A 26447-nucleotide genomic window follows, 5' to 3' on the forward strand; every position below is an offset into this window, starting at 1 on the left:
ATTTGAAAGTACGGAGAGGAGTCGTCAAATTATTTTCGGGTGAGATCTTTAACGCTTCTGGAGTTGTCTCCGTCGGCTGTGGGTGCTATTAACCTTGGAATTAATGCTATGAATTGAAGGAGTTGAGCGGGAGTTGAGTTTGTTTTATATTATCACTCCTCCCCCTCTATAACCCCTCTATATATTAGCCTTCAATTCCATTGTCCATCATAGACGTCACAACAACACGCCGGACAATCCGCGATAGAATCCGGGGTTGACTGCTCTGTGCCGGTCACAGGACCGGGCGAGACCACTTTAGAGAGGCCCCGCCCCATCTTATCAGGGATTGTGGAGAAAACACCATTGATCAACGCCCAATTGACACGGTGGACGGTTCTATCCAGCCGGCTGTCGTCAACGCCACTCCGGTCCGACTCGGCTCATAGTACCGTCCTTGTTGATACGTACACATTGGATTCGAAGGCATACGGGAGGAGTCAGCTCAATATGAAACGATGCCTAATTGATTGCCTCCCAACTTGAAATCCCGATCGTAGATTCTTGTAGGCTGCGCTTAGTTAAAAACACCAATTCATTTCTTACTGGCATGTCGCAAGCGGTTTCCGGACAATTGAGAGGCATCATGCTCACTCGATTTTAGTCTATGAAGCGGCTTCAGCCTCATTGGGGTTTAATTCAAACTTCACCTGCTTCCCGCGACAAAATTATCGCGGAGGCCAATGCTAGAGGTAAGCCGTACGTAGTACATCATTATCATAACCAACATCAATGAAATAGAAGAATTTGTATAAATATATTTCTCTAAGAAATATTTCTCTCAGAAATATCAAAAATCAATTTTTCGCAACTCGATCGATTCTGAAGCTTAACGCGTGTCCATCGGGTTGAGGTGGCTTAGTAGAGCAACGGGACATACTCTAAATTTCATGTTGCACAGGCTCATTTACTCTAGGTGTACCTTGAGAATTGAGATCCAACGCCACATACTATCCCTTTCGAGAATTACTGATGGGTTGGATTTCATCCCATTCTATTTTGAGGCTAACTTACTCTTCTTTCATGGAGTGCCTAGGTGGACTCGGAAATCGAATTTCTAGCGTCAAAATTACCGAAAGATAGCCATGGGAAATAATTGTATTTTTCTCCGGAAAGCAAACTATGACTTGGGCATTTATGCTTGCATGTATGCTAGTTTGGGTCTATGGGCTTGGCCGAGAATTCAAGACGAGCACATAATATGAAGCGGTGGAAGTTTGCGACAGCAAGCCCCAAGAAAAGGTCAAGTGAAAGAAATTGTGGCGCCTCTTCGTGACTAACCCCGCTCAATAGAGGCGTTATAACTTGGTCATGCGCCATCTTAGAATTCCGATCACATGAGCTGTTTCGATAAATGAATTTCAGCCCCTCACAACGTTTCTCGAATGTGCGATTATCCGGCTATTGGGGTCGATCTCTCCCCTGAATCATGTGTGACATCGATTTCTTGGGTTAAGGCCAGGTGGCGAGCCTGTAAAGATATCTTAATAACCGCTTCCTTTCAATAGAGGGTATTGTAGCCGCCTGACGTGGCTGCAGCCAAAAATAGTATGGTTTAGATGGCAAGGAACTTTTCAATCTGAAGTGAGTACCATGGAATTGGCAGGATGGATCGATCTAGATGCTGGAAACAAAGGTGACATCACGGGGATGAGTGAAGCAAGGAGTACATCCTCCTAGTCACTTGCAGGCCTGAACTGTAACTTATCTCATCTGAGACCCGGCCACGTCTATCGAGGGCGAAGAAAACTCCGCTCGGATCGTCGTCCGATTCCCGGCGGTGGCGGGCAGAGCTGCCGATGAGCTGATAACACGTTGAGAATTGTATCGAAATGACTGGTGGAATGCGGGGAAGAATGTCCGCATTGGGCATCGCTGTCCACCTGGCTATATTTCTTATCTTCTCTCATGTTTGAGGGATTGTCCAGGGTGATTTTGGACATGATTTGATCTATCAAGGGACTTTGATAGGTATTCGTGCCTTCAATGATAATTACTTGCCCCATAAACCATCTACAGGTTGTTTGTGTCTTATCAATAATGTTTTTGAAGAACTCCTTGTTCCAAAAAATGCCATTGAACCCCGCATAGAGCCGCTGGAGCCGCCAATCCCCGCGGATCGAGGAAGCTCCGCCCGACACCTTGACTTTCTGACCTCATGCAGGGTGAAACTTGTAGTAGTATGGCCGGAACCTTTCCATCCATACCATGTCATCCTAATTTTCATTTTGCCAGCAGCCAATTTTTGTTTATCTGGCGCCTGCTATCCCTTTGATTTTGCTGACCTGTGGTTGGCGGGTCGCGTTTGCTCGATAGAATTTTCACCCTGCTCCCCACGGGGCCGGCTCACACTTTCCACCATCGCGTATCATGAGCACCACAAATGATAACTACGCGATCCACAAGGTTTCTTTGAAGCGTACGCGTCAAGCATGTGGGCCCTGTCGGTAGGTTGCATCTTCAAACTTGATGCGCAAGCTCGGACACTGATCACAGGCGCATAGTCGGAAGAAGGCTCGCTGCCCCGGTGAAAAACCGGTCTGTTCGCTGTGCCAGCGACTCGGACAGGCCTGCGAATATGGGGCCCAAGCGGCAATCAGTAGAACTAGAGTCCGGAAGGAATCAATGAGCGGTGGATTGGACATTGATGCCGATGAGCCCCAAGAGGTACCAACCTTTTCCGAAGCTATCTATATCCAGCCATAATAATTAACTAATATTGCCATACTACTAGAACAATGGCTCAGATGTACATGATACGCGACGCCTTCGGCAAATTGAACAAAGACTCGAAGAAATCACTTCTATGCTTCAGTAAGACTCGCCCTCAGATAGTAGGCATGGGGAATTGTCTAGTATCATTGCTGATCGCGTGGCCTTGACACTTCTGCTTAGTGACCGCTTACCTCAGAGTAATATACCCACGAAGCCTCTGAGTAGATATCCTCCGCCCACCAGGGAAGATATCCCACCTGATGGCCCGACGATTACTGGCCCGATTGATCAATCAATCGCTCAAGGTGGCATCTCTCCCAGGTATGTCCGTCTTGACGATCCATAGACCCATTCCAATAGATAGTGTTGAATAACAGTTATTAGTGACACATTAGCATCCTCATTGATTCGGTCTGAGGTGGAGGTTTACTTGAGCCACTTCCATGATCAGCCTTATTGCGTCTTTTCAAAAGACTGGCTTTTACAGAATGCGAGAAACCTACCGCCAGAAATTTCATTTCCACTCGTGGCTCTTACGCTTCGTCTTTCCGTCAATTCGCCTGGTTTGTTTGGGTACGGTAGTTCCACAGGAAAGCACTGTGCTGAGCGCGCCTGGGAAATCTTATCGTCTCATCACCAAAATGGTAGAACTGGACTCTCATTCCTTCAAGGGAATTTCCTCATCGCCCAGCTGGACTTGGCGGATGGAAATTCCCACAGAGGGTGTTCATCGGTTGCACTTGGACTTCGCGTGATACAGACCCTTGGTCTGAACCAGGGAAAGAACCTATCAGGCCTGAGCCAGATAGAAGTGGAATCAAGGAGGCGAATTACTTGGGCATATTTCATGCTTGACCGCACCTACAATGCATCGCGGAATTATTCATTATGCCTCTCCGACACCCGCTTCACACTTGACTTCCCATCTCGAGAAGGAGAAAGGACAGGATTTCGTGGGTCTCTTCACGAAAAATCTATCCAACAAGGTCATAGAGTCGACCAGGGAATCATGGCTTGTTTACTCCGTCTCTTTTCGCTCTGGGGGAAAGCCACGGAGTGGGTATTTGAGTCTTTGCCAACATCCTCCCTTCCACCATGGCAAAGTGGATCTGCTCTGGCAATATTGGAATCAGAATGGATGCAATTCGAGACCCAGTTTGCAGACACTCACCGTTACATGAATGTTGATTTTAAACGACGTGCTCGCGATGAGCCACAGTCTCGGCCATATCTTCTTACCTGGCTATCCGTGCAATTCTTGTTTCACTCCATTCCGTGCCTACTTCACCACCCCTTTGTCACAATGATAAAGCTACGGCACATGCCCGGAAACCTGTCAGCAACGTTTCTTCAAAAATCTTTCGAGACCTCTTTGATCCATTCTCGATGGATTTCGAGGTTCATAAGAGAAATGGCCGAGGTAGATCTCCGGTTATATGACCCGTTCTTTGGATACCTCGCTGCCATTGCTGCAACAATTCAACTAGAGCATACGGGTAACAAGAATCCCAAAATTGCACTTCTTTTGAACAATGAATACCGAGATCTCGTTGCTTTCATGACCGAATTGTCTGCTGAGTGGGATAGCATGAGAATATTGGTTGGTGACCCGGAATCATACAAACAAAGAAAAGCTAACGCTAAATTTTCAGGTTAAACGATTGGATGAGTTAGCCGCCCGGCATCAAGACTATGGATCACTTTTCTACAACCAAGAGGGATTTTCTGGGGCCTTGTCAAGTATGGCAACCCCATCTAACCTTCCGCGGATGTCTTCCCAGGATGAATCTTTGATGTGGGACATACTCGACCTTACATCACTTGGCTTCAATCAAACATCACAGATCTCGGGAATGAAACCTCTCGCCGACAACGAAGTTTCGACATATGACAACGAAATGTCCAGATCCCCGTCGGAAGAGGACTTGGAAGATCAGGAAGTCGAGTCGCTGAATGTTCCCACTCACAAGACATCTGGAATTGGTGAAGAGGTGTCAGAACCGACCGATGAAATGCCAGGCCCCGAATGGCCATTCTCAAATCAAACTGGAAATAATTCAATTGGATCTGGTGTACCCGATATCCCGGATTGGATGATTTTCGGGGATTTGATGACAGACCATCTGTAATTCATAACCTTCGACATCTATGGATCTAGTGTTCGCTAGATACCTGCGGCGCTCCATACGCGCAGGGTGGTCAGTAGTTGTTTGTATACAGGGGTTTTTTACAGTGGTGTTGCAAAAGTTTGAAGAAGCTTCCTATTGGCCACCATTTCTGACCACTTCTAATGGCAGACAATGTAGTAGCTACCTGAGATGGAATAAATTGGCTAATTTATTCCATCTCAGGTAGCTACTAGTCTGCCATTAGAAGACGGAGGGCCGGACCGGTCAACAAGGGCTTGGCTTTTGCGGTGCCACCGTAAAATACCGCTATACGAGTACATAGACAACTACTGACCACCCTGCGCTTCTAGAGCGCCGTAGGTATCGTTGTATTTCTATTGCGATCAGCTTCTAGCGATCATCATTTCGATATTCAAATTGGGAAAAAGATTCATAAATTCTATTTCGTGATATGTCCATTTCTGGAACGCAAGTTGTGTAAGGTGTTCGTTTAGATTTTGCTTTGTCGAGAGGACAACTTGAGGGCAGAATCAAAGGTCGCTCGCTCACTGGCAGTCAGTTCTCGTCTTGCAGGACCGCCACGGCTACCATCTCCTGCGAATTCATCATCCCTGAAACCTTCACGGAATTGTGTGGGGAATCTCCACTTGTCGAGTAGCTTGCTTGGCAGGTTACGCTGGAAGGCTGCGCTGATGTATTTCCCGATGACGGGAAGGAACTTGAATGCACTGAAGGTTTCGTTAGCCATATCTTTTTTAAAGGAAATTCGGTCAAAAATTGGGTCCTTGACTTACTGTCCACTGCCACCGGTAGCGATGAAAAGGTTTTTGTGGTCAGGATGGAAGTCGAAGATGAAATCCCCGGTAGGCGTGTCATTATACCAGCAAATTCCAGTTCGCTCGAATCCTCGTGATACAAGGTGCGGAAACAGGTCACGCAATCCAGCTTCCATTCTCTTCAATCCTTCTGCAGGAACATAGTTGGCACGAGAAGCGACCGCATTCGTCGGTGGTGAGGATACGTTCGCGGACTCATTGTTGCGGGTATAGCCCAACCCGTGGACTGCAACCTTCAAATAGCCGGTCGCCTCATGGGGAGGGAAGCAGAAGAAGCCAGTTGAAAAGTTGAAATAAATGGGCAAGTCCTTCAGTTGAATGACCTCTTCCGGTGTCAATTTCAAGTAGCCGACAAGCTGACCGGCGGCAAGCATGGAATTCCAAGCAGGGACTAAGCTGGCAGTCCAAGCACCAGTAGCGACGATAAATTTGTCACCAGGAACTTTGTTACCGTCTGCGGTTATGGCGGCTTTGATGTTTCCATGCTGGTCCTTCTCAAAGTCGATGACCTGGCCGTTCGGACCAGTGATGAATGAAACTCCAGCGGAGATACAACGAGACGCCAATCGACTAATAGCCTTGCCTGCATCTGCCCATCCAGCGGCATTATTATAGAATCCATCAAACCCGGGACTTGCAAGACGACCAGTGAGCTTGGGGAACTTTTCCTTGGCCTCCTCCACGCTTTTGACCGCGTGCCATTCTTGGCCCATTTCACTCAAAACACGCTTTGTCTTGTCACTATATTCCTGAGCTTGTGGCTGGACGGGCTGCTCTGGTGTGCCATCCTGACACACCCAGAGACAGGGAGTTTGATAGAATGCGTCCGAGTACTCGGGGGTCTTCCAGAGTTCGAATGCCTCCTTTGCGATGCGAGCATAAATAGCGTCTCCGTAGTCGAAGCGGATGATGCGAGAAATATCATTACTGGATCCATCTGGAACAGGTGGCATAGATCGATCAAGAACCGTGACATATGTGTACCCTTCTTCCTTCAGTCTCAGGGCAGTCCCGAGACCAAAGGCTCCGGCACCAATGATAACAACTCGCTCTGACTTGGCCATTGAGAAGTGAAAAGTGGAAATGAAATGAAATCGTCAAATGTCCCGGTGGCAGATATCGTGCAGTTAGAAAATTCCCACGGAATTTATATATTTGTAAATGTTAGTAGCCACGCATACGCAGCCGGGCCGGGTTGGCAGACACGGCCCGTACACGGACCGTTCACATCCACATCGCGAGGCATGAAGTGGCGACAGACCCGGAGGGTTACCCATAAAACAATTTGTAATAGCAGTAAACGAGGTCATATAATGACAATGACAAGGTTGACTATGAACAGGATAATCTCTAGCTAGGAAGACTGACTCGTCTCTCTCGTCCTTCGATCACCGCCAATTTCTTGTTACCATCATAAGGAAGAACCAAGTTCAACAGCACTCCAATTACGGCAGCAATAATAAAAGGAGTCTCCACCACAAGATTGATTCCCTGCTCAAATCCCTGGAGCCTCACATTGGGACCATTGTAGGCTAAGACCTGGCTGAACCAAGTCGGGGCCACAATATCCATGAAGGCAATCCCTAGGGCAGTCGTCAAGATGAAGCGATTGCGCCTAGTAAAATCGATCAAACTTAGCACTTTGATTCCCGCTACCACAATCGTGCTATACAAGAAGACTTGCATTCCTCCAAGCACGGAAGGGGGCATGGAGCCGAATACAGCTCCGAATTTTCCAAATATGCCCATGAGAACCAAGAAGGCGGCAGCGCACCAGCCAGCTCTCCTACTCTGGAAAGAGATGACGGAAATTAGCGACAATTAACGATGGCCCCGGGTAAGGATATAAAATACGTACCGCACAGCCAGTCAAAGATATGACTCCATTGTTGCCAGCTTGGGAGACCATGGGTAATCCAGTACCGCAAGCACTGATCAGACTGCCAATACCATCGCAGAGGATTCCACCTTGAATTCTGCTGTTGAATTCAACTCCATCAACATCGAGACCCGATATTTCCGCGGTAGCCAAAATGTCTGGCATGCAGCTAACAGCTTCGCATATGAACATGATCAAAAGGGGTAGCACCAGTGCCCCGTCCACCGATAGCTTGAAGGTTTGTACCCAAAGGAACGTTGCGACCGGGGCTGCATCAATGTTTTCTCGCGACCAGTATCCAGTGGATCCGGATAATGCACATCCAACTGCTAGACCGAATACAACCGATGCAGAACGCATAAGTGGTGACCCGAAAATCTCCACGATGATAATCGTGACGAAGACACTAAAACCCAACCCAATGAGCTTGGGATGACCCCTAGAAGAATTGTTAGAATATCACAGTTGACCAGTAAAATCACACAAGGATAATGCAAGTTACGACCTACCAAGGAAGTGGTTTTGGCGCTCCAATGTCGGGACATAACGCATAAATCCCTGACCCTCCATCGCAATTCGAGCCGCCTCCCCAACTCTTCATTCCACTGGATATTAAATAAACACCAACGAGCAGAAGGAGAGATCCAGTAACAACCTTGGGAAATATTCTATTCAGAATTTTCGGAGGAGCGAAAGATATCAGAATTTGGATCCACACTGTGCAGAGCATTGTCCCCAACATCGCGCCCCAAGCATCCGGGCACGGTAGTCTCAGATCCATCGGATGAGCTAGGGCAAGTCCCATTTGAATATCGCATATCCGTATAGCTGAATGCAATGGCCAATATATCGAATGTGGGACCCACAACAGATAGTAGTCCGGTGCCAATATAGAATGGGGTATTGAACAAATGAACCCGGGTGACTTGGAGAGCCGTTGCTATCCCAGTAGTGATGAACGCCGCAGAAACAAGATACTGGCTTTGTTCTGCATCCAAATTGAATGCGCCGCTTGCGATTGCCAAAGGGGGAGAGACCACAGACCCAATCATGGTCAAGGCGTGCTGCAAGCCCAATATGATTGTGAGGAGAATGGGTACTTCATCGTTGAGCCCGTAGAATGGTGCTTCATGGTTCTTGTATCGCTTGTTTAACGGCCAGATGTTTGGTGTGATGAGATATAGATAATCCTTTGCATATCTTTGTCAGTATAGGCCCCATCGAGAAGAGATATGTTAGTCTCGTACATAGTTCCCGATCCATCCTTCAGAAGTTGTGAAGTATCGACGAAGATACTGGGATCGGGTTTCGGCGACGGGCGCGATTTCGATGATTTGAGATTCCCTGTGATCTGAATTGAAAAAAGAAGTGACCGGCATTCCTAGATCATCTTTTTCCGGAGACCTCCGACTTGCATCCATGATCGTCAGTAAATGTTGTCAAATCCGTTCCAATTGTGGGTGATAAACCTGCTGCCCGCTCAGCAAGACAGCGAGTGGCCGACGTCGATACTTCCCAATATATAGCATTTTTCTCTATCCATGAAGATGAAGATCGGTGATCTTCGTATCTCTTTCGTCATATCAAGCTCTCCTGGATGCAATCGATAACAATCAGGAGTTGTTGCTGATAAGATGCGAAGCGGCTTGGCCTCGCCGAGGACCGCAGACAGCGCGGAGTTATAATTACATCCGACCATCGTTACAAATTAGATACTCCCAGATACTCCCAGTAAAACACCCCTCGCCACAGTTTTGTCTTCTACGTCCCTCGGAGTCGTCCGTCTTGAAAATGGCCACGAGCAACCCTGCGACTCCACGCTGCACGCTATTCTACAACGCGACGATCATTACAGTGAACCAACGTCGTGAAATTCTTCACGAAGGATACATCCGCGTGGATATTGACAGGATAACGGAAATTGGGAAAGGGAAATACCCGATCGAACTACCAACCCAGACACAGCAGATTGACTGTCGTGGTAAAATAATTATCCCAGGACTGATCAATGCTCATGCTCACTTGGTGCAATCCTTGCTTCGTGGACTGGCAGAGGATCTTCCATTGCATAATTGGCTATGTGATGCAATTTGGCCACTAGAGGCTGTTTTCGCGGATAAAGATGGCTATCATGCGACACGATTGACGACGGCAGAGATGTTGAAGACAGGGACCACTTGCTTTCTTGATCCCATGCTGACATATCGCGCCGGATTTGATCAGGTTTGCACCGCTGTGGGCGAGATGGGAATAAGAGGTTGCCTGGTATGTTTCTATGGTTCACTTTGCCTAAGAGTGTACTGGTCACTAAAGCATATGTCGCAATTCGCAGGGCAAGCTCGTCAAATTTACGGAAACGAATCGCCAATTATCGATTTCAGATCCTCGCGATCAAGACCTACTAGCGATGTCTATTCCAGAACTTCTGAATGCTCATAAGAAACACCACCGCAGTCAGGATGGCAGGATTCATGTTTGGGCGGCCGCTGGTACGCCACGGGGCACGTCGATTGAGAAATATCTCGAGCTGGGAGAGACCTGCTCCGACAATGGCATCTCAGTGACTATGCACTGTGCTGAAGCCCCCAAGGATCGGACAATTTACCACGAAGCCTATGGCTGCAGTGCAATGGAGTTTGTCCGCGATGCAAAACTTTGCCCGCAACCCACTACTGCATCGGATGATGGTGGCCGACGATCCCATTCTCTTGTTCTGGCTCATATGGTGAATCTAGATCAAGAACTTGACATTTCACTGCTTGCAAACACGCAGACCACGGTGGCTCACAACCCAACATCAAACCTCAAGTTGGCGTCTGGAGTGGCACCGATCCCATCCATGCTTTCCCACACGCCACCTGTAAATGTTGCCTTGGGGACAGACGGCGCGCCATGCTCCAATCATTATGATATGATACAGGAGATGCACTTAGCTGGCATCCTCCACAAAGGGGTAAATCATGACGCTGGCTTGATCCCGGCCGAGGTTGCTCTGGAGATGGCGACCATCAATGGAGCACGAGCTCTTGGCTTGGAGGAAGAAATCGGAAGCCTCGAGACGGGGAAGAAGGCAGATCTTGTTGTGATTGATCCTTATGGTCGAGGTGGACTTGGCGCAGCACCCTGGAGCAGCGACTTGATTGAGTGTGGAGCCAGCCCTCTCACCGCAGTTGTCCATGGATGTACTGGTCGGGATGTTGATATCACCATGGTGAATGGAGAGATATTGGTTGAAAATGGAATCCTCAAAATGGGAGGCAAGGAGAAAGAGAGGGACCTTGTCGGCCTTGCACAGCATGCTGTCAGGAATATACTTCGACGATGCAACGCGGATCGGGGCGACCTAGAGAAGGTTGGTGGGAAACTTCTTCCCTCTTGGAAATATAGATAACAATGTGCATAATCATAAGCAATAAATAATTTTGTGCTCCGTACAGGCAGCTTGAAAATGTGGCAACTTCAAGTTGAAGGAATTCGGGTTGTTGTGCCCGCGGCGTTGTGCGGCCCCACCAGAACAATATCAAAACTTGCGATTGTTGTGTCGTTCATTCAACATTTCCCATTCACCATCGCTTCATTTTGCCATGTTCCTGGTCATATCTCCTTGGACTTACCTTAGAAAATTTATGGATAAATTGTTCGAAATGTCAGATATTTCAAAGCTACTCTTCATCTTTTTGCAAGAACTGCCATGGAGCGAGTTGTAATCGTCGGCGCAGGTGAGTAGACATTTGAATCTACACCCACTAGAAATTTCGAATGCTAAGATCCTCAGGGCTTTATGGTCTCATTGCGGCGAAGACATATCTTCAGGTCAATGGCGTGTACGACCATGACGAAAGAATGAAAGATGCGACCGCAGCTGAGACCGAGATCCCAAGCTGTTTCACCGACAAGACGCATATTAGCGAACGGGGCCAGGGGTGTTCCCTATTGGTGATTGATTCTGCATCAGATATCGGAGGAACCTGGGCTGAAGAGCGACTCTATCCCAATCTTCTCAGCCAAAACTCTTATGGACTGTATGAATTCAGCGATCTCTCGCTCACCGACGTCGTCCCACCGGACGAAGATGGACCTGGGCAGCAGTTTATTGCGGGCTGGAAGATCAATCGGTATCTTCATGCATGGGCGGAGAAGTGGAAGTTGAAAAAACACATTCGGCTGAACTGGAGGGTAAATATGGACAGCCTTAACACTATCTGAGCACTGGCTGATATCACGAACAGGTCGATAGCATCCAACGTCTGGAAGGCAAAGAATGGCAGCTCAACATCTGTATCACATCAGATAGCAACCGTGATATCAGCATTGTCTGCGACAAACTGATACTCGCCACAGGGCTCATGTCAGTGCCAAAGTTCCCACAAGTGGAATGGCCTCCGAAAAGCAAGAGAACCAACTCAGTAATCCACGCCAAAGATATTGGAAATTGGGCACGTCAGAATCTGGGATATCATCCCTGCCGACTCCCAAAAACGAGGAGAATAGTATGCCCCAACAGGAGCCGAGGAGCCGCCAACTTCGCTCGGTCGCGATCCACGGCGGTGCTAAATCCTCATTCGACCTGGTACACTTCTTCGCCACGCTGCATCAACATGACCCAAGGGCCCATCTGAACGTAACACCCCAGAATCCAGTGCAGATAAATTGGATCATTCGCGAAAAGGGCACTGGACCTTCGTGGATGGCACCGCCGATGTCAACTCTGCCCACTGGAGAAGTCGTCCCCAGCGATAAGGCAGCAAGCAGTCGGTTTCTGCATTACCTCGACCCATTCTGTTCGGAGATCCCAAAACGCGTCGTCTTTCAGAAGTTCAAAGGAGGATACTTTTGGAGCCTCCGCATGGAAGGATCTTGGTGGGCACGGATGCTTCACGGGAACCCGGTCGGTCGTTGGTTGATACGTTGGTTCTGGGGCTCACTTGATCGGGAGTTGGAAGAAACAGCACAATATATTAAGGATTCCAAGATGGGAATGCTCCGACCGAGTCACAGGTATGTATTTCTACCCATTGAGTGATCCAGGGCTTGTGATTGGAAACACTGACTGACGTTCCTAGTGTCGTATCATGCAACTCAACCATTGGCATCGCCAACCAGGCGAATCTATGGGAAACGATTCGATACTCTCATGTGAACATTTATCGGTCCACTGTACAGAGTATATCAGCCCTTGACGATGGGGACGCGAACGAGCGGAATGATGGAGTGAGAGTCATTTTGGGGGGCGGTGCCTGCCTTGAAGATGTCGACCTGGTCGTCCACGCCACAGGGTACAAACCCATTGTACCAATCAGATTTGTGCCTCAACTCCTTCGACTGCAACTTGGAATATCGGATATTTTAGACTACCAGCCTTCCCTGGAGACAGAATATGACATGGAAGGCATGCAGCACTGGCAGGAGCTGGATCAAAGATCAAAGGAACGAATTACAAAGACTTTGATTGACAATGGATGTTCCCTGGAGAACTGCGATACATCACTGGGCACTGAGCGAAGCCAAATGGTTCCATTTCGCCTCTTTCGCCGGATGGTGGCACCGGAATTAGTGGCCGAGGGTGATCGATCCTTTGCAGTTCTTGGAATCATTCTCACATCAACAATCGCAGTTGTGGCCGAAGTTCAAGCACTCTGGGTCGCTGCTTTTCTGATTGGGGAAATGGATGACTCCAGGTATTGTCCATTTGACTCTCTTCATCCGGACCTCTTTTCGAGAGATCGAATGGTGGAATCCATTGCGGAGGATGTGGCAATTGGAGCAGTGACTGGTAGTGGTTTGCAAGTTGATGCAATCCACTATAATGATATCCTAATGCAAGACCTCGGACTGAATCCCCATCGATTGGGTGGGGGAGGTGGAGAGAACTGACTGGGGTGTATCAGCCTTCAGCATATGCAGGAATTGTGGATGAGTGGAGGGGGAGAGGAAAAAAAAAGATGAGATGCAGCTTCAATGTATATTGCATAGACATTTCGTGAGGGCGAGAGTGTGTTGTAGTAGAGTAGAGTGTAATGAGTGTTGAGTGTTGTGTTTGATAGTAGACTCCACGTGACCAGTGCGTACACCTTCCTTTTTTGTCGTTGCCTTCTTTTGTTTCTCCGCATCTTCAACAACTCCAACCCCCCCCCCGCCGTGTCAGCCATGCCGAACGTTCCCAAGCAGACTCGGCGGCTTACCAGATGTCGCACGGGGTGTATGCGCTGTCGCATCCGCAGGCGGAAATGTCAGTATCTTTACAAGTATCACAGTATCACAGTCTCATGAGGGAGGCTAACTCGCAGAGCAGGTGATGAAGGCAAACCCAAATGCCGGAATTGTACTGACCGAGGGTTCAATTGTCAGTACGGCCCACAATTGACTTTCCTCACTAAGAATGCGCATACCGTTGAGTCATCCGAGGTTGGTACTGCCTCCGCTACATACGAGACTATCCAGGTAAGTATCCAGAGGCGCATCCCAACCCAAGCGGAGTTGAATTGAGCTGACAGGGGCCCAGTTCATCAACGAAGACCCCCAGAAGGATGAAGATGATGCAGAGTCTCCGAAAGAGCAGTCATCACCACCCGAAGGAGATCTTCAAATACACCGTGAACGAAAACGAGAACCCCATCACTCGGGCTCGGACACACACGCACAGTTACTCGATGTGGAGCTACCTCAATGGGAGGCGGATGGCCCTTCCTCTCAAGGTATCTCGCTCGCGCAGCCCTCAAAAACACTCTTCAACTACAATGATGAGTCCGCGGTCGCTGGTTTACTGGCATTGGGCACGAGCACGCAAGAGACCATGCCACCGAGCATGACCTTTTCGGAGTTTGCGATCTCCCAGCCAACAAAAGAGCCGTCTGTCACTCAAGTAATGACCCCAGCCAGAAATCCTGATTTTCCCACGGTCTTTTCTCCAGGCCACGTTGATAATGCTACACCTTCGACTCTCGCAATCTCATCCACACAGACATTGGAGCTCATTCGCCATTACCGTTATGAGGTCGCGCCGTGGGTAAGTACCATTTTACAATCCCCGGAATGAGAACGAAGCTCTTCTGACAAATCCAATCAGCTTGACATTTGCGACCTCGGCCAATTCTTCGGAATCCAAGGCTTGCAGCTAGCCATGGTCTCCCAGCCAGTCTGGCATTCCGTCCTAGCACTGTCCGAGGCGTCGATGAATTTGCTACGACCATTCTCGTCCTTGATCATCACGGACAAAACGCTAGGGGCTCCCGCGACTCCGGAGACGCAGCTAGACATCACGACACTGGCATTTCTCCGTGTGATAGATGAATCTAAGAACTGCATATTGAATTTCCAGGCAACATGGTCTCCTCAGAGGGTCTGTGACAAGGAATTATTAGATTCTCTGGGGCCACAAACAATACGCCGTGACCTCAATTCGGCCATTTACTGGTTGTTTGTTCGACTTGGTAAATTATGGCCCTCGGTGTCTATTCTCCGAAGAAATGAAGTTCTAACATTGCAATTGTTTAGACCTCGCAGCTGCTCTAGCCACGGATACCGACATCCAAGTTTCCCTACTCCCATCACTGCCCTACTTGACAAGTAGAGACCTGGAAACTGACCCATTTGAACATGTTTTCTGCTTCGCGCATCGCCCGCTTTGGTTATGTACAAAAGCAGTGCGATTCGTACACAATGATGACCCATCGCCCCAGAATCCACCGCTGCGCGTATGGATGGATCTCATGGAGGAGCTCGAACAATGGTATCAAGAACGGCCGCAAGGATTTCAACCCATGATGGAGATTGACCTTGAGGACCAGGCCACCGGGCAGGGACAGGGGTTCCCGGTCGTTCTTTTCGCTCATGGATCGGGGGGTGTTTAGCAACCAGCTGTACCATACAGCCATGTTGCTATTGCTGCATAATCGGCCACGCACTGCGCCGACACCCGGTTATCATTCAACGACCATGTCACCCCTTTGGCATGCCCAGCGAATATGCAGCATTTCTATCAATAATGAGCGTCGGGAGTGTTGGGATCCGGTTCTTTTGGCTTCATTTCTGACAGCGGCTCGTCGGATGACCCACGAGTCGCAACAACATGAAATTATGCGTGGTTTCGAGCGCATTCGAAAAGTCACCGGGTGGGATGCGAGTGACTTCCTGCACAGTCTCCAAGAGGAATGGGGATTTCTGGAGTCGTGATTAAGTTGAGATGTTTTCTGCCGAGATGAAATCTCGATCGAAACTAAATCAGCCAATTGCGACCGGTGACTGCTGTTGCGCTGCCATTCTCTCACGCCGGGACACTTGGTATCCCCAAGCCAACTCGAGATCTCGAATCCGCCAACATGCACCCCATCCAGTCTCGGCCTCGATCTTGCGAATGATATCGATGATAATGCCATGTTCCGAGACGTGGCTGAACAGGCGACCGGCGATCCAGAGAGGCTGGATGGCGTTGTTCAAACATCCCTGGTGTGGATTTGCGAGTGAGATGCCGCAGATCCGTCGCGCGTGCCACAGGGGTGAAACAGTTGCGGCAGGGCGCAACTTGATCGCCTTGGACATGCTGTTTAAAAGGAGGATGCAAGCAGTGTGATAGAGCTGATTCGACGAAATGGCGGCCCAGTGCAGGAAGAGTATATGTGGGAACGGCTTTGTCTGGGTCGTTTGGACCGGCAAAAGCTCTGGTGGTCTATTTTCGACCCATAGCTGCAGATCTTCCCACAGTCGCAGCCAACGACGGTTGAAGGTCTCGCCTGTACAATCGTTCTGCACACCCAACTCAATAAACTGAGTCCGGTCGGAGACCAATTCGCACGTCTTTGCGCACAGATACACGGCGTAGTTTGCGTGCATGTCGGGGGATTGGGCCGCTTGGAATAAGTGAGCGGCGTCATCCTCCTCGCAATCGGGTGCTAACCACTTGCTGGGCCGTAAGAGCGTGCTTTGCGTGCCGTCCGAAATGAGCGCGCCGCATAGATCTATACTAGTTAGCGGGGAGCGAGAAGAGAATAACCGTAGCGTTGATCGTCCAACCAGACATACCCATTCGCACGTAGCACCAAAAAACAGCCTGCAGCAGTCCGCTGCTGAAGCCATTGATTCCAAAGGCATCGAACAGAGCCGTACAGCCCTCTAAATGACGGCGCCAATCCTGAGCTCGGGCGGACATCATTTCCAAGCAGCAGAGAAGAACACATGCAGCGACGACCTTTGGATCCGGATTCTGCAGCAATGGGCTCAGTAGACGAATTGCTTCCTGGTATAACTCGATACTGTCGAAGGAGTCCTGAATGCCTGTCTTCCGTTCCATCTGTCGGGCCGATATCGCCAAGATGGCATTGAGGAGGGCGGGAAATGTACGAGCGAGAGCAGGGATCTGGACGCGAAATGTGCATTGCGAGTCGAACATGTCGAGCTGAAGAAGACAAGGAATCAAAACGATTAGCCACCGCGGTCTTCACTAGTTTCTTCGCATTCGAGAGTAACGCCCAGCCACATGGGATTGGAATTGGAACTTACCCAAGGTGCTACCTGTCCAACATAATTCTTCAAGTATTCAATCCGCCGGGAATTTGATAGGGCCGGTCGCATGGCCGCGCGCTCTCTTCGCGACGGTTCCTCGACATCTCGGCCCTGCTCAGGATCAGCCGGGCTACCCGCTCGTGTCGGCGCAGCAGATTGTGCGATGGTAAAGAGCATACAACGTAGCTCCTCCTGCGAGGCTAGAAATCCAGGATCGTGCGAGAAGCCATCGGTCCAGCTAGCTAGCGGAGATGCAAAGGCTTGGTGCTCGGTGGTATCGGAAGGGGTATAGACCGGGGCATGTCGCCATTCGGGGTTCATGGCATATGCAGGAGGGGGAGGTGAGACGACTTCCATGTCGGAGAATTGGGCGTCGAGTCGCCGCCGCTTTGTTGGGAGCATTGGGGCATTGAGGTGGTGGAGTGGGAGGTTGAAGGGGAAGAGTTGAAGTTGTGCGGAGAAGGTGAAATTGTGGGGAAGGCGGACGGCTTACTCTTCTTTGTATACTTCGCGTCTACTTCTCTTCTACTTCTACATCTATACAGCTATACAGCCATGTTCGCAGCTACGATGAGTCTGATATTGCATACACACTCACACCCACCAACCTGACAGACACACCCTCTACTACATTCCGATCCCCTTGGCAGGGCGTGGAACTACTCCTGCAAATACCGTTGAGCAAGGGATGTCGCAGAAACACCTCCTGGCCAACAAACGCGACTACTTTCGCTAATTATTTCTTTGCTCGCATTTCGTTGCTTCTGATTCAACCTGGTCGGTAATCCTTGACACTTAAACCGGCATCATGTACGGCCTCAAACAACTCTCTGTCCTGAGCTTCTTGCTGCTCTCCGCCTATGCCGCCAAAGAGGCTACACACACCACAGTATGTTAATTGAACAAAGAAAACGCGCTGAATCCAGTTACTGAGCGCTCAAAACAGGTGGGAATTGAGACCGCTGCTGGAAGTCGGGGAATCAAAGCCCCCCTAGACGACTGTTACGACGATATCGACGAGGAGTGAGTTTACCCACCAAGTCGAGCAATATCTTGTTGAACCAGGGACTAACAAGCTATTAGAGAGGTATTCACCGTGGCCATCAAAAAATACTGCCGCATATTCACGTGGGTTGATCATCCTTACCACAATTTCAATTGATCTTCACCTCGCTAACCTTCATACAGAGGTGTTGGATGCACCGGCCGCAACACTGTCCTGGCCCCCGGCGACCACTCGAGCAAAGACCCTGTCCCCGTTGGCGCCATCTACTGCCATTCGACTCGACCTTACTGAGGAGGAGATACCAGGGAAACAAATGTATTAATATAATCTTCATTCATGTCTACCAATTCTACTTGAAAACTCCGGCCATGGTCATTCTGCGTTATCCCAACCAATCCCTCAAGCGCATAATGACGCCTCTTCCTCATCTACCACCAATACCTTGATGCTTCCATTCCGTGTATCGGCGCAAAGATGCAAGGCATCCTCTGCCTTTTCGAGGGGGAAGACATGAGATACCAGTTTCTTCAAGTCCAGGATGCCACCACCCAGGCACTGGATGGCCGGAGGCCAAGTGTCGCGGTACCGGTTGATGAATCGTAGATCAATCTGCATAAAAAGTAGCTGATTAGTTATCGGTTCTATATGGATATTTCGGAATGTTCGCCTACCTCTGCCAGAGAAAGGTGCATAAAAGGAAGATTGTTCATAATAGCCTTTCCAACGCCAATCACCATGACGGTGCCACCACGACGACAGGTGTATGCAGCAGTGCATACGCTGCTTTCCACGCCTGTGCACTCCAGAATTGTCTCTGGGGCAACGTACTCGCTATCTCCGAACAAAGCCCGGATCGCTTGGGCATTACCCTCGGCGTCCTTAGTCCGATCCACTTGATAGGTAATGCACGAAGGGACAAACTCCTTGGCGAACGCCAGACGCGAAGACTCGAGATCAGTCACAACGATGGGATGGGCTCCAGAGGCTCGAGCCGCAGCCAGCGCGATCAAACCGATAGGACCAGCACCGCAGACCACGACACCGCGGCCGAGGCTTAGGCCGGCAGTCTTGATACCGTGCATCACGACAGAGAGAGGCTCAAGAAGGGCGCCCTCGGCGAAAGTGACATTGTCCGGGATCTTGTGCAGCCACTTGGCTGGGTGAACTTTGTATCGTTGAATTGTACCGGCATAAGGATAGACGCCGGCGAACTGGACATCCTCGCATAGATTGTAGCGACCTTCGTCACACAGAAAGCAGTGTTCACAGGGCACGCCCGGTTCCACTGCGACTCTGTCGCCTGTAAAATTATATCAGTACTCTGTACAGTGGTACCTGTCTCTCGCGCACACGATATCGGATCAGACTTGCCGGCCTTCAAATGGCTCACGCCCTCGCCACATTGCAGGACGATTCCCGATGCCTCGTGGCCTATAATGCAATCCCCTTCAAAAACCAATGATCCGATGCGACCAGTCTTCCAGAAATGAATGTCGGATCCGCAGATTCCGGTCGCTTTGATATGCACCAACACCTCGCCATGCCCGGGCGCGTTGACGGGAGCTTCGACTACTTTCAACTTGTGGTCGGCTGTCACCTGGAGTGAAGGGTTTGGATGTGAGGGCTTGAGCGTCGTTTGAGCCAGCGCCTTGGGCGTTACTGCGCTAGCGATGGGCTGGTCGACGAGGACTGAAGGGGCCATCTTGAGTTGATATGAGGAGTTTAAGTGAAAAAGGGCATTTTGGACGGCATTTTGGTATTAAGTATCAGGATAGGACCCATGTTGTCCAACCAGACGGTCGCATGGAGACGCCTGCAGTGGATGGCTCAACCTGCCTCTTTCATTCAAGTTTGTGATTGTAGGTTGATGTTGGGTTGTTTATCCACCGCTCCACTTGGTGGTTCGCCTTGCCTCATTCGGGGCCATCGTAATGCGATGAATAACTAGTACATCTGGTTCCCTTGGACCCTGCGTAGCAAAATGAAAGATTCAAAATCCTGTATACCATTATAATCTGCCTAGGTATGTCACTCTTCTCCTCATGATGGATCATTTACTCGGATCTCCTAGCAATAGTTACTATATATTCCGGTGATACGAGGTCATGGTACCACCACGAGGCTCTGGATCCGTTTTCTTTAGACCAGGTGACCTTGAGTACTACGAGTATTAGCGCGCTTCCTCGACAGTAATCACACACTCAACACCTTAACTCTACAAACATCACGCAGCCATCGAGGAAATATGCGGGGCCCCTCAAGGTGGCGGGGGTTGCGGGCTGAGGGCTCCACATCCGAATGCGGTAATTATAACCTCCGCATAGTCGGGGGGGACCCCAAGTCATGCAGACAAAGATTGATTGGGTCGTTATTTGGTTATTTGGTTAAGGTCACCAGTCCCAAAGATTGTTATGCAGGTTTTTATTCTTTCATTAGATCAAATTCATGCTTTATACTCAGGTGGCGGAGCTAACGCCTTTGATCTTATCTTCGTTGAATCGCCCTTCGATTGCGTTCTCATATAGTTGCGCAATAACGTCCGAATCTTGGGATCATTGGTATTCCAATCAGGGGTGTGGCCATCTGAGTTTTTTTTAAGCTGGCTGAAGCGCCGCTATCAATCAAAAGTCGAATCATCTCGCTCGTCGCCTCCACCGATTTTCCGTATAATCCCATAGCCCGAACCGTCACATGAAGGGCCCGGTTTCCATTCCTGCCTTTCATTTCAACATCCGTGCCATGTTTTATGAAAACTTGAACAATCTCAATCTTTCCCAATGTAATTGCCTTGTGGGAAAACGGTGCTTTCTCTCGATCAAAGGCCTGGCCCAGCTTGGGATAGATGCGTAAAAATACATCCACGGTTTTTCCGAACACATTCTGGACCGCATATGCAAAAGGCGTGTTTTCTTCGGAGTCTTTTGCCCCAACTGCCACGGTCGGTTCGGTCATCCGACTCCATAGATATCTATCCAGATCGAGTTCGTGCTTTAGGAGAAGGCCATATATTTCGTGGTGGCCATTCTTAGCAGCTAGATGCAGTGCTGTCTCGTATTTGGGCTCGGGAAGAGTAGGTGCTTTGTGATCTAAAAGAAGCTTGATGATTTCCGTATGGCCCAGTAATGCGGCAATGCGTAAGTTTATATGAAGTTCTCTCTTGCTCGCCTCTTCCTTTTTATCGCCCATCAAGGAGTCACAGTAAAGGAGCAAGCTGGCAATCTGTTTGTGACCAGCACGTACGGCAACTTGGAGTGGGGTTTTGTTGTTGCCGTCTTGGATCCCAGGAATTGCATTGTACTCGAATAAAAGGCGGGCGATATCCCAGTAATCTCTTTTGCGGCATTATGAAGAGCCGAGGTTCCGATCTCGTTCACAGTGTTCGGATCCTCTCCTCGCTCTAGGAGCGCTGTGACGAGATCAAGTCTACCATGATCGGCAGCAACAACAATAGTTTCGGTAATTTCGGATTTTCCACCTTTGAAATCCTCAGCCATATTGGCAGACGTGATAATATCTCAAGGAAAGGAAACGAGCAGGAGTTGAATTGCCCCAGCTGATGATCTCATCTCAGCCTCTTCGTTTGTTGGCGCCAAGTCTGCTTAGCCCAATTCGAGTTTGAATAAGCGAAGCGCCGTCATCAGCATCAGGCTTTAGTGGGGGATGCCTTACTTCCGGCGAAGCTGAAAAGTTTTGTGAGGTATTTTATGTTGATTAGGCAATATCTAGAGGAGATTTATTTACCCGGAAAATGCACCAGTTTCAAGATTCTACCACTAGGGTCGAGATACACACTTACTACTGGCGGTAGAACTCCAAGGACATTCGTGAATGAAAAAAAAATTAGTTTGATTATGACTTCAAAATTTTAACCCGAAACTGTTCACATCTTTTCTTAAAAGCTCCAAGTATAATAATCGACAAATAATAACGTTCTTGGGTAAACCATAAATCACGGTGGGATTTGTTAACTTTGAGCAACAACCCAAGTGTCGGACTGATAATATGTAATAATTCATAAGTCTCTTGATCGAACGCAGTATTAAAGAGCTTTATCGCCCAAAGTATGATCGAGGTGGGCTATGCGGAAGGAGGGGAGACGGTTGATCGTAAACTTGCTGCTGGTGGTGCCTTGGGTAGGGAGCTAAAGGAACATGATCACTGGAAACTGGATATGGATTTCCCTTTTGGAATTTGCTCTGTTGCTTTTCCATCTTGGCGACCTTATTCGCGTGTCGGAAGCCAGAATCAGGGCCCTGGAGAATCCGACCGGGGTGAAAGATGTTGAAAATAAAAACAGCGAAGAACATCGGTAGAGCATCGAAGACGTATTGGTACCACTCGTGTGTGTTGGTGGGCTCGTCGGCGCTGGTTCCATGCGAATATTCGGCCAGTCGGAAGGCGATACGAATCTAGTCGGGAAAGGATGATGTCAGTACGAAAGGGCCGAAGTGAACTTGGCGAGAAAGACATACCGTTATCATGGTCAGTGCAAAGTACTTTGTGTAAAAGAGCCACCTCCAGTTGAAGGCGAGGTTGGTCATCTTGCCCACTTGGACACCCGTTCTTTCTATTTCCAAGAGTTTGCGATGGAGATGAATTGTTAACCCAATGAAACATATGATGAATATTTCTTGCACTGCTATTCCCACCATGTAGATGTGTACTCCTCGCAAAACCACATCGGAATCAGCATCTGTTTGGACGAGAATACCAACTCCGATCAGCTGGACGATGAATGCAAGAATATCCAGACACACAAATATAAGCCCGAAGCGTCGTGCTGAAATTCGAATCAATGATTGCTCGGGAACGAAAAATTGGACCATGCGACCAAGGGTCATGTAAAGGAATGCATTGATCCCTAGTTCGTACGTTAGCTTTTTTTTCTTCTCTTTTCCCCTTGGATAGCATTTTCGAAAACCAGAATTGAAATTTTACTCACATATCGGCGCGACCAAAAAGAATACCATAAAATAAATATAGTATTTAGAGCTGTCCTGGTGTTGCGTTTCCATTGAACGACAAACCATCGCGATAAACTCCCATCCCGATCCCATAACAATCACCCAAGCATATAGTTTCCTATGCACACATCCTTGAACGAAATGCATCAAGGTCGTGAGACCAAACAAGATAAAAAACAAGGCAGCTGGTACTAATGACGGTTTGTAAAGAAGGATAGCGCCGCAAGCTTCGGGAAGAAGATATCCATTTTTACCAGGTTCGATGTGAAGACAGGTGGCTGTAGATGATGCGGAAGCTGTTGTGGATGCAGAGGCTGTGGTCGCCGACGGAGCCATGTCGACAGTTTGACGGTGTCTAGTTCTTCCAAGAACTGGAAGGCTGAACAGGGACTTATCTTCTTTCACAGAAAGAAACTTTCCATTTCTTGCGTATCACTTCCATACTTATAGATAACCCCTGATTGACAAGATCAGCCTGGTTGATCCCACATGAAATCGTCTCATCACATAACTAGCGATCGGTGGACAAAGTGCGTCATGCGCAGCGAAACAGGTCCAAGGTCCACATGGAATACTCCACGCGTGGTTGTGGATAAACGAGTCACCCAATTGAACCGTGCTGAGAGCCAGGGTCTTGACGGTCGCCATCTTTAATTTGGGGATCTAGCTTTTGTTCCGTTGATATGTGGAGCAAGATAAAGCTAGGGAAATTTTATTTTATTTTTATTTTTATTTTTTAGTTCATTTCATCTGGCGCGTTCCACCCACTAACTTCCTCAAGCAGAAATTGAATTGCGATCGCAAGTCACTCTTGACATGGCGTTTGAACTTGGAATACCATGCTGAGTTGCGATACAAACGTTGTTTGGGCGGGCGGACTTCTAACAGTCAAGGGGACGAACTCGAAAATTGGGATGGCGATCATGTTTCGTGTGGTGATGCCTGATGGTTCTTCATACTAGATTAGTAGAGTAAATACCCAGGTATGCAAGCTGTGAAACCTCCCACGTATCGGACTTGTCCTATTTATCAGTCTACTGTTCTTCAGACCCTGGAGATTCTTTTCTCATCACTTTTTCGCTCGATTATCCCAATTCTCCCCAATATAGGCAAGATATATGCCAGATACCCCCTACTATCCGGGAACCTCAACCATTGAATATTAGTAATAATTGCTTGGGTTCATTTGCAGTAAACAGCCATAAATAGCCTCATTTATGCTAGTGCCTCGCCCATCCAAGCCACAATTTCCAGTAAGAGGCAAGCCTCTCGTCGTGCTGACCGATGAGTAAGCTCAACAGTGGGGGGAAAGTGGTTTGATCGGCCAACGCAATCGCCCCCCTCCTCCACTAGACGACACTCCACGCGGTCTTTGCTCTTGCTGGTGCTTACGGAGTAGTACTCTGTGAGTTTAATGGGCGTCCGGCTTGCTCCCGTCCATATTAGCACCTCCGCTTCGCTTTGAAGGATTCGCTCTCCACTTTTGGCACTCCCTCCAGCAGTGCCCGATTTTCTGGGCGCGGCCAACTGACGCGGGGCAGATGGGTGGTATTCCATGGAGGTCAACAGCCTGCTCAAATTGTAAAAAACGAAAGATAAAAGTCAGTCCGGTGCTCTAATGCTCTCCGAGAACACGTGGTCTTTCCCTTGCTAACTTGAGCAGTGTGATGCCGCACGCCCAGAATGCGATCGCTGTCTCAAGCGTGGCATCCCTTGTCCGGGATATGCGAAATCCCGCATCTTCATCCACCAGTCTAACATTACACGACAACAGACGCGAGAGGTCGTACTTCCTCCATCTTCGAGGCAGACACAGCCGCCTGAATTGACACCCGTTGTACAGACTGGGCCGGTGATGCGGTCTCAGCTCTACTCTTTCTTACTGGGCGCATACTTCCCAACCAATGTTCGGGGCACGACGGATCTTGAACAAGTTCAATACTTCTTTCTCAACTCTTCTTCTATGTTAGAGAGACCGGGAAGTAAAAATGATAAGTTTATGATTTCTGAAAAGGCCCTTAGCGCCATGTCTTGTCTATCACTTGGTCGACTCAATCGTGATTATCGCATGGCTCGCTATGGTGTCCAGCTGCACCGCGCCACTACTCAGCATATTTCCAAATTAATGGTTCAGGATCCTTACAATGAAGATTACATCAGGGCTATGGTCATTTTAAAAATTCTCGAGGTGATTGATCCCTTTCTCCGCTTGGCAATTTCCAAATTTAGGGATCCTAACTGACGCCTCTTCTAGGGCCACCACTATCCGCATGGTTGCGACAATTGGGCCCCCGGTATGAAGCAAAACAATTTTCTCTTACGTGGTGCTCATCAAGGCCCTCCAACATCTTCTCTGATGCGTGCTATCTATCATCAGCAAAAGCAGGCAGTCGTACGGATTCCTTCTCGTACCCGGAAGATCTGTCACCTTTATCTGGACTAACATTGACCGTAGATCTATGCAATCACTGCAGTGAACTTCACTCGAGAGGAGTTTGAGTATTTGATAGAGTCTAAGACTGGTCACCCTATCGATGGGCTTTTCGAGATATTTGTGGAACTTGGATGCCTCGTCACAGATGTCGAACAAACTGATCACTCCGACCAGATGCGATGCCAGGAACTACTACAAAAGTGCCGCGCACTCAAAGAGAAAGCCTTGGATTGGTACGGAACCAACCTGACTCGCATTGGAGGGGCACCGTTCATAAATCATGAATCATATCAGTCGTTTTTGCCGCCCACTGATGATCTATTCGGCGCTGCATACTCTTTCGTCTCGCTTGACAACGCGAGGATACACATGTTCTACTGGAAGGCTTTGGCCATAAATCACTCGGTAATCTACCAAGCTGAGGTGCTTGTCCTCTCACACACTCAGAAGGCCTTCTCCGTAGACCCTACCACGCATGGCGACTTTCATCTCGCTGGTTTCTACGCCGACCAATTCTGTCGGTCGATTCCATATTTCCTCCAAGGCCACGTGGAGCTCTGGGGAATGGTCGCGGTTCTGGTTTCCATGCCTCATATGCTCAAGATCTACATCCATCTTCGAAACCAGAAGAATTTCTTCTGGTGCCTGCAATTTTGCTCCTTTTTGTCCATGTTCGGTATTGAAATGGCAACATACGTCAGTGAAGCGTGGAGGAAAACCTGGTACCTCGCAGAAGATCCGTCTGTTAATTCCATTCTCAGCTTATCGTTGAGATATGGGTTATCAAAAGAGATACCGGTATCGATGGTGGCCCCTCGTGGGAAGGTGGTAGAATTAGCAGAGGTTGATGAGGTGTTGAACCCGAGTACGCAGATAGAATAAATTAATTGTAGCATTCGTCTTCACTTCTTCGGGGAGAAAACCATATGCTTGCATTCCAGCTGATT

The 26447-nt window shown here is 48.8% G+C and overlaps 12 protein-coding genes across 12 annotated transcripts; 6 read left to right on the forward strand and 6 right to left on the reverse strand.

Annotated features, from left to right (window-relative positions):
* Nucleotides 1–2409: 2409 nt before the first annotated feature.
* Nucleotides 2410–4883, forward strand: N7509_013908 (Zn(II)2Cys6 transcription factor; the record flags this gene model as incomplete). The annotated part of the gene is made up of 6 exons (XM_056638545.1): nt 2410–2486; nt 2544–2706; nt 2774–2853; nt 2935–3075; nt 3139–4354; nt 4407–4883. The coding sequence occupies 6 exons, from the start codon at nt 2410–2412 to the stop codon at nt 4881–4883; spliced, it is 2154 nt and encodes a 717-aa protein (XP_056482052.1).
* A 490-nt stretch (nt 4884–5373) lies between these two features.
* Nucleotides 5374–6783, reverse strand: N7509_013909 (NAD(P)/FAD-dependent oxidoreductase; the record flags this gene model as incomplete). Its single annotated transcript, XM_056638546.1, has 2 exons — nt 5374–5611; nt 5678–6783. 2 exons carry the CDS (start codon nt 6781–6783, stop codon nt 5374–5376), a joined length of 1344 nt encoding a protein of 447 aa, XP_056482053.1.
* Nucleotides 6784–7069: 286 nt separating this feature from the next.
* Nucleotides 7070–9019, reverse strand: N7509_013910 (uncharacterized protein; the record flags this gene model as incomplete). Its single annotated transcript, XM_056638547.1, has 5 exons — nt 7070–7510; nt 7578–8037; nt 8108–8315; nt 8461–8788; nt 8846–9019. The coding sequence occupies 5 exons, from the start codon at nt 9017–9019 to the stop codon at nt 7070–7072; spliced, it is 1611 nt and encodes a 536-aa protein (XP_056482054.1).
* A 370-nt stretch (nt 9020–9389) lies between these two features.
* On the forward strand, nt 9390–10989 carry N7509_013911 (amidohydrolase; the record flags this gene model as incomplete). Its single annotated transcript, XM_056638548.1, has 2 exons — nt 9390–9863; nt 9931–10989. The coding sequence occupies 2 exons, from the start codon at nt 9390–9392 to the stop codon at nt 10987–10989; spliced, it is 1533 nt and encodes a 510-aa protein (XP_056482055.1).
* A 368-nt stretch (nt 10990–11357) lies between these two features.
* N7509_013912 (uncharacterized protein) lies at nt 11358–15448 on the forward strand (the record flags this gene model as incomplete). Its single annotated transcript, XM_056638549.1, has 7 exons — nt 11358–11774; nt 11828–11946; nt 12006–12596; nt 12662–13364; nt 14101–14604; nt 14665–15028; nt 15093–15448. The coding sequence occupies 7 exons, from the start codon at nt 11358–11360 to the stop codon at nt 15446–15448; spliced, it is 3054 nt and encodes a 1017-aa protein (XP_056482056.1).
* A 22-nt stretch (nt 15449–15470) lies between these two features.
* N7509_013913 (uncharacterized protein) lies at nt 15471–15770 on the forward strand (the record flags this gene model as incomplete). The annotated part of the gene is made up of 1 exon (XM_056638550.1): nt 15471–15770. One exon carries the CDS (start codon nt 15471–15473, stop codon nt 15768–15770), a length of 300 nt encoding a protein of 99 aa, XP_056482057.1.
* Nucleotides 15771–15818: 48 nt separating this feature from the next.
* Nucleotides 15819–17498, reverse strand: N7509_013914 (uncharacterized protein; the record flags this gene model as incomplete). The annotated part of the gene is made up of 3 exons (XM_056638551.1): nt 15819–16552; nt 16617–16989; nt 17094–17498. The coding sequence occupies 3 exons, from the start codon at nt 17496–17498 to the stop codon at nt 15819–15821; spliced, it is 1512 nt and encodes a 503-aa protein (XP_056482058.1).
* Nucleotides 17499–17904: 406 nt separating this feature from the next.
* Nucleotides 17905–18393, forward strand: N7509_013915 (uncharacterized protein; the record flags this gene model as incomplete). Its single annotated transcript, XM_056638552.1, has 4 exons — nt 17905–17985; nt 18043–18119; nt 18180–18224; nt 18285–18393. The coding sequence occupies 4 exons, from the start codon at nt 17905–17907 to the stop codon at nt 18391–18393; spliced, it is 312 nt and encodes a 103-aa protein (XP_056482059.1).
* Nucleotides 18394–18501: 108 nt separating this feature from the next.
* Nucleotides 18502–19804, reverse strand: N7509_013916 (NAD(P)-dependent alcohol dehydrogenase; the record flags this gene model as incomplete). Its single annotated transcript, XM_056638553.1, has 3 exons — nt 18502–18711; nt 18774–19402; nt 19453–19804. The coding sequence occupies 3 exons, from the start codon at nt 19802–19804 to the stop codon at nt 18502–18504; spliced, it is 1191 nt and encodes a 396-aa protein (XP_056482060.1).
* An 815-nt stretch (nt 19805–20619) lies between these two features.
* Nucleotides 20620–21596, reverse strand: N7509_013917 (ankyrin repeat domain-containing protein; the record flags this gene model as incomplete). The annotated part of the gene is made up of 2 exons (XM_056638554.1): nt 20620–21347; nt 21401–21596. The coding sequence occupies 2 exons, from the start codon at nt 21594–21596 to the stop codon at nt 20620–20622; spliced, it is 924 nt and encodes a 307-aa protein (XP_056482061.1).
* Nucleotides 21597–22151: 555 nt separating this feature from the next.
* Nucleotides 22152–23402, reverse strand: N7509_013918 (RTA1 domain-containing protein; the record flags this gene model as incomplete). The annotated part of the gene is made up of 3 exons (XM_056638555.1): nt 22152–22511; nt 22575–22963; nt 23045–23402. 3 exons carry the CDS (start codon nt 23400–23402, stop codon nt 22152–22154), a joined length of 1107 nt encoding a protein of 368 aa, XP_056482062.1.
* Nucleotides 23403–24607: 1205 nt separating this feature from the next.
* N7509_013919 (Zn(II)2Cys6 transcription factor domain-containing protein) lies at nt 24608–26382 on the forward strand (the record flags this gene model as incomplete). Its single annotated transcript, XM_056638556.1, has 4 exons — nt 24608–24667; nt 24730–25254; nt 25321–25458; nt 25522–26382. 4 exons carry the CDS (start codon nt 24608–24610, stop codon nt 26380–26382), a joined length of 1584 nt encoding a protein of 527 aa, XP_056482063.1.
* Nucleotides 26383–26447: the final 65 nt, after the last annotated feature.

This window comes from Penicillium cosmopolitanum (genome assembly GCF_028827165.1).
Source record: "Penicillium cosmopolitanum strain IBT 29677 chromosome Unknown utg000012l:1.0-3308103.0:1.0-3310761.0, whole genome shotgun sequence".
Classification (NCBI taxonomy): domain Eukaryota; kingdom Fungi; phylum Ascomycota; class Eurotiomycetes; order Eurotiales; family Aspergillaceae; genus Penicillium; species Penicillium cosmopolitanum.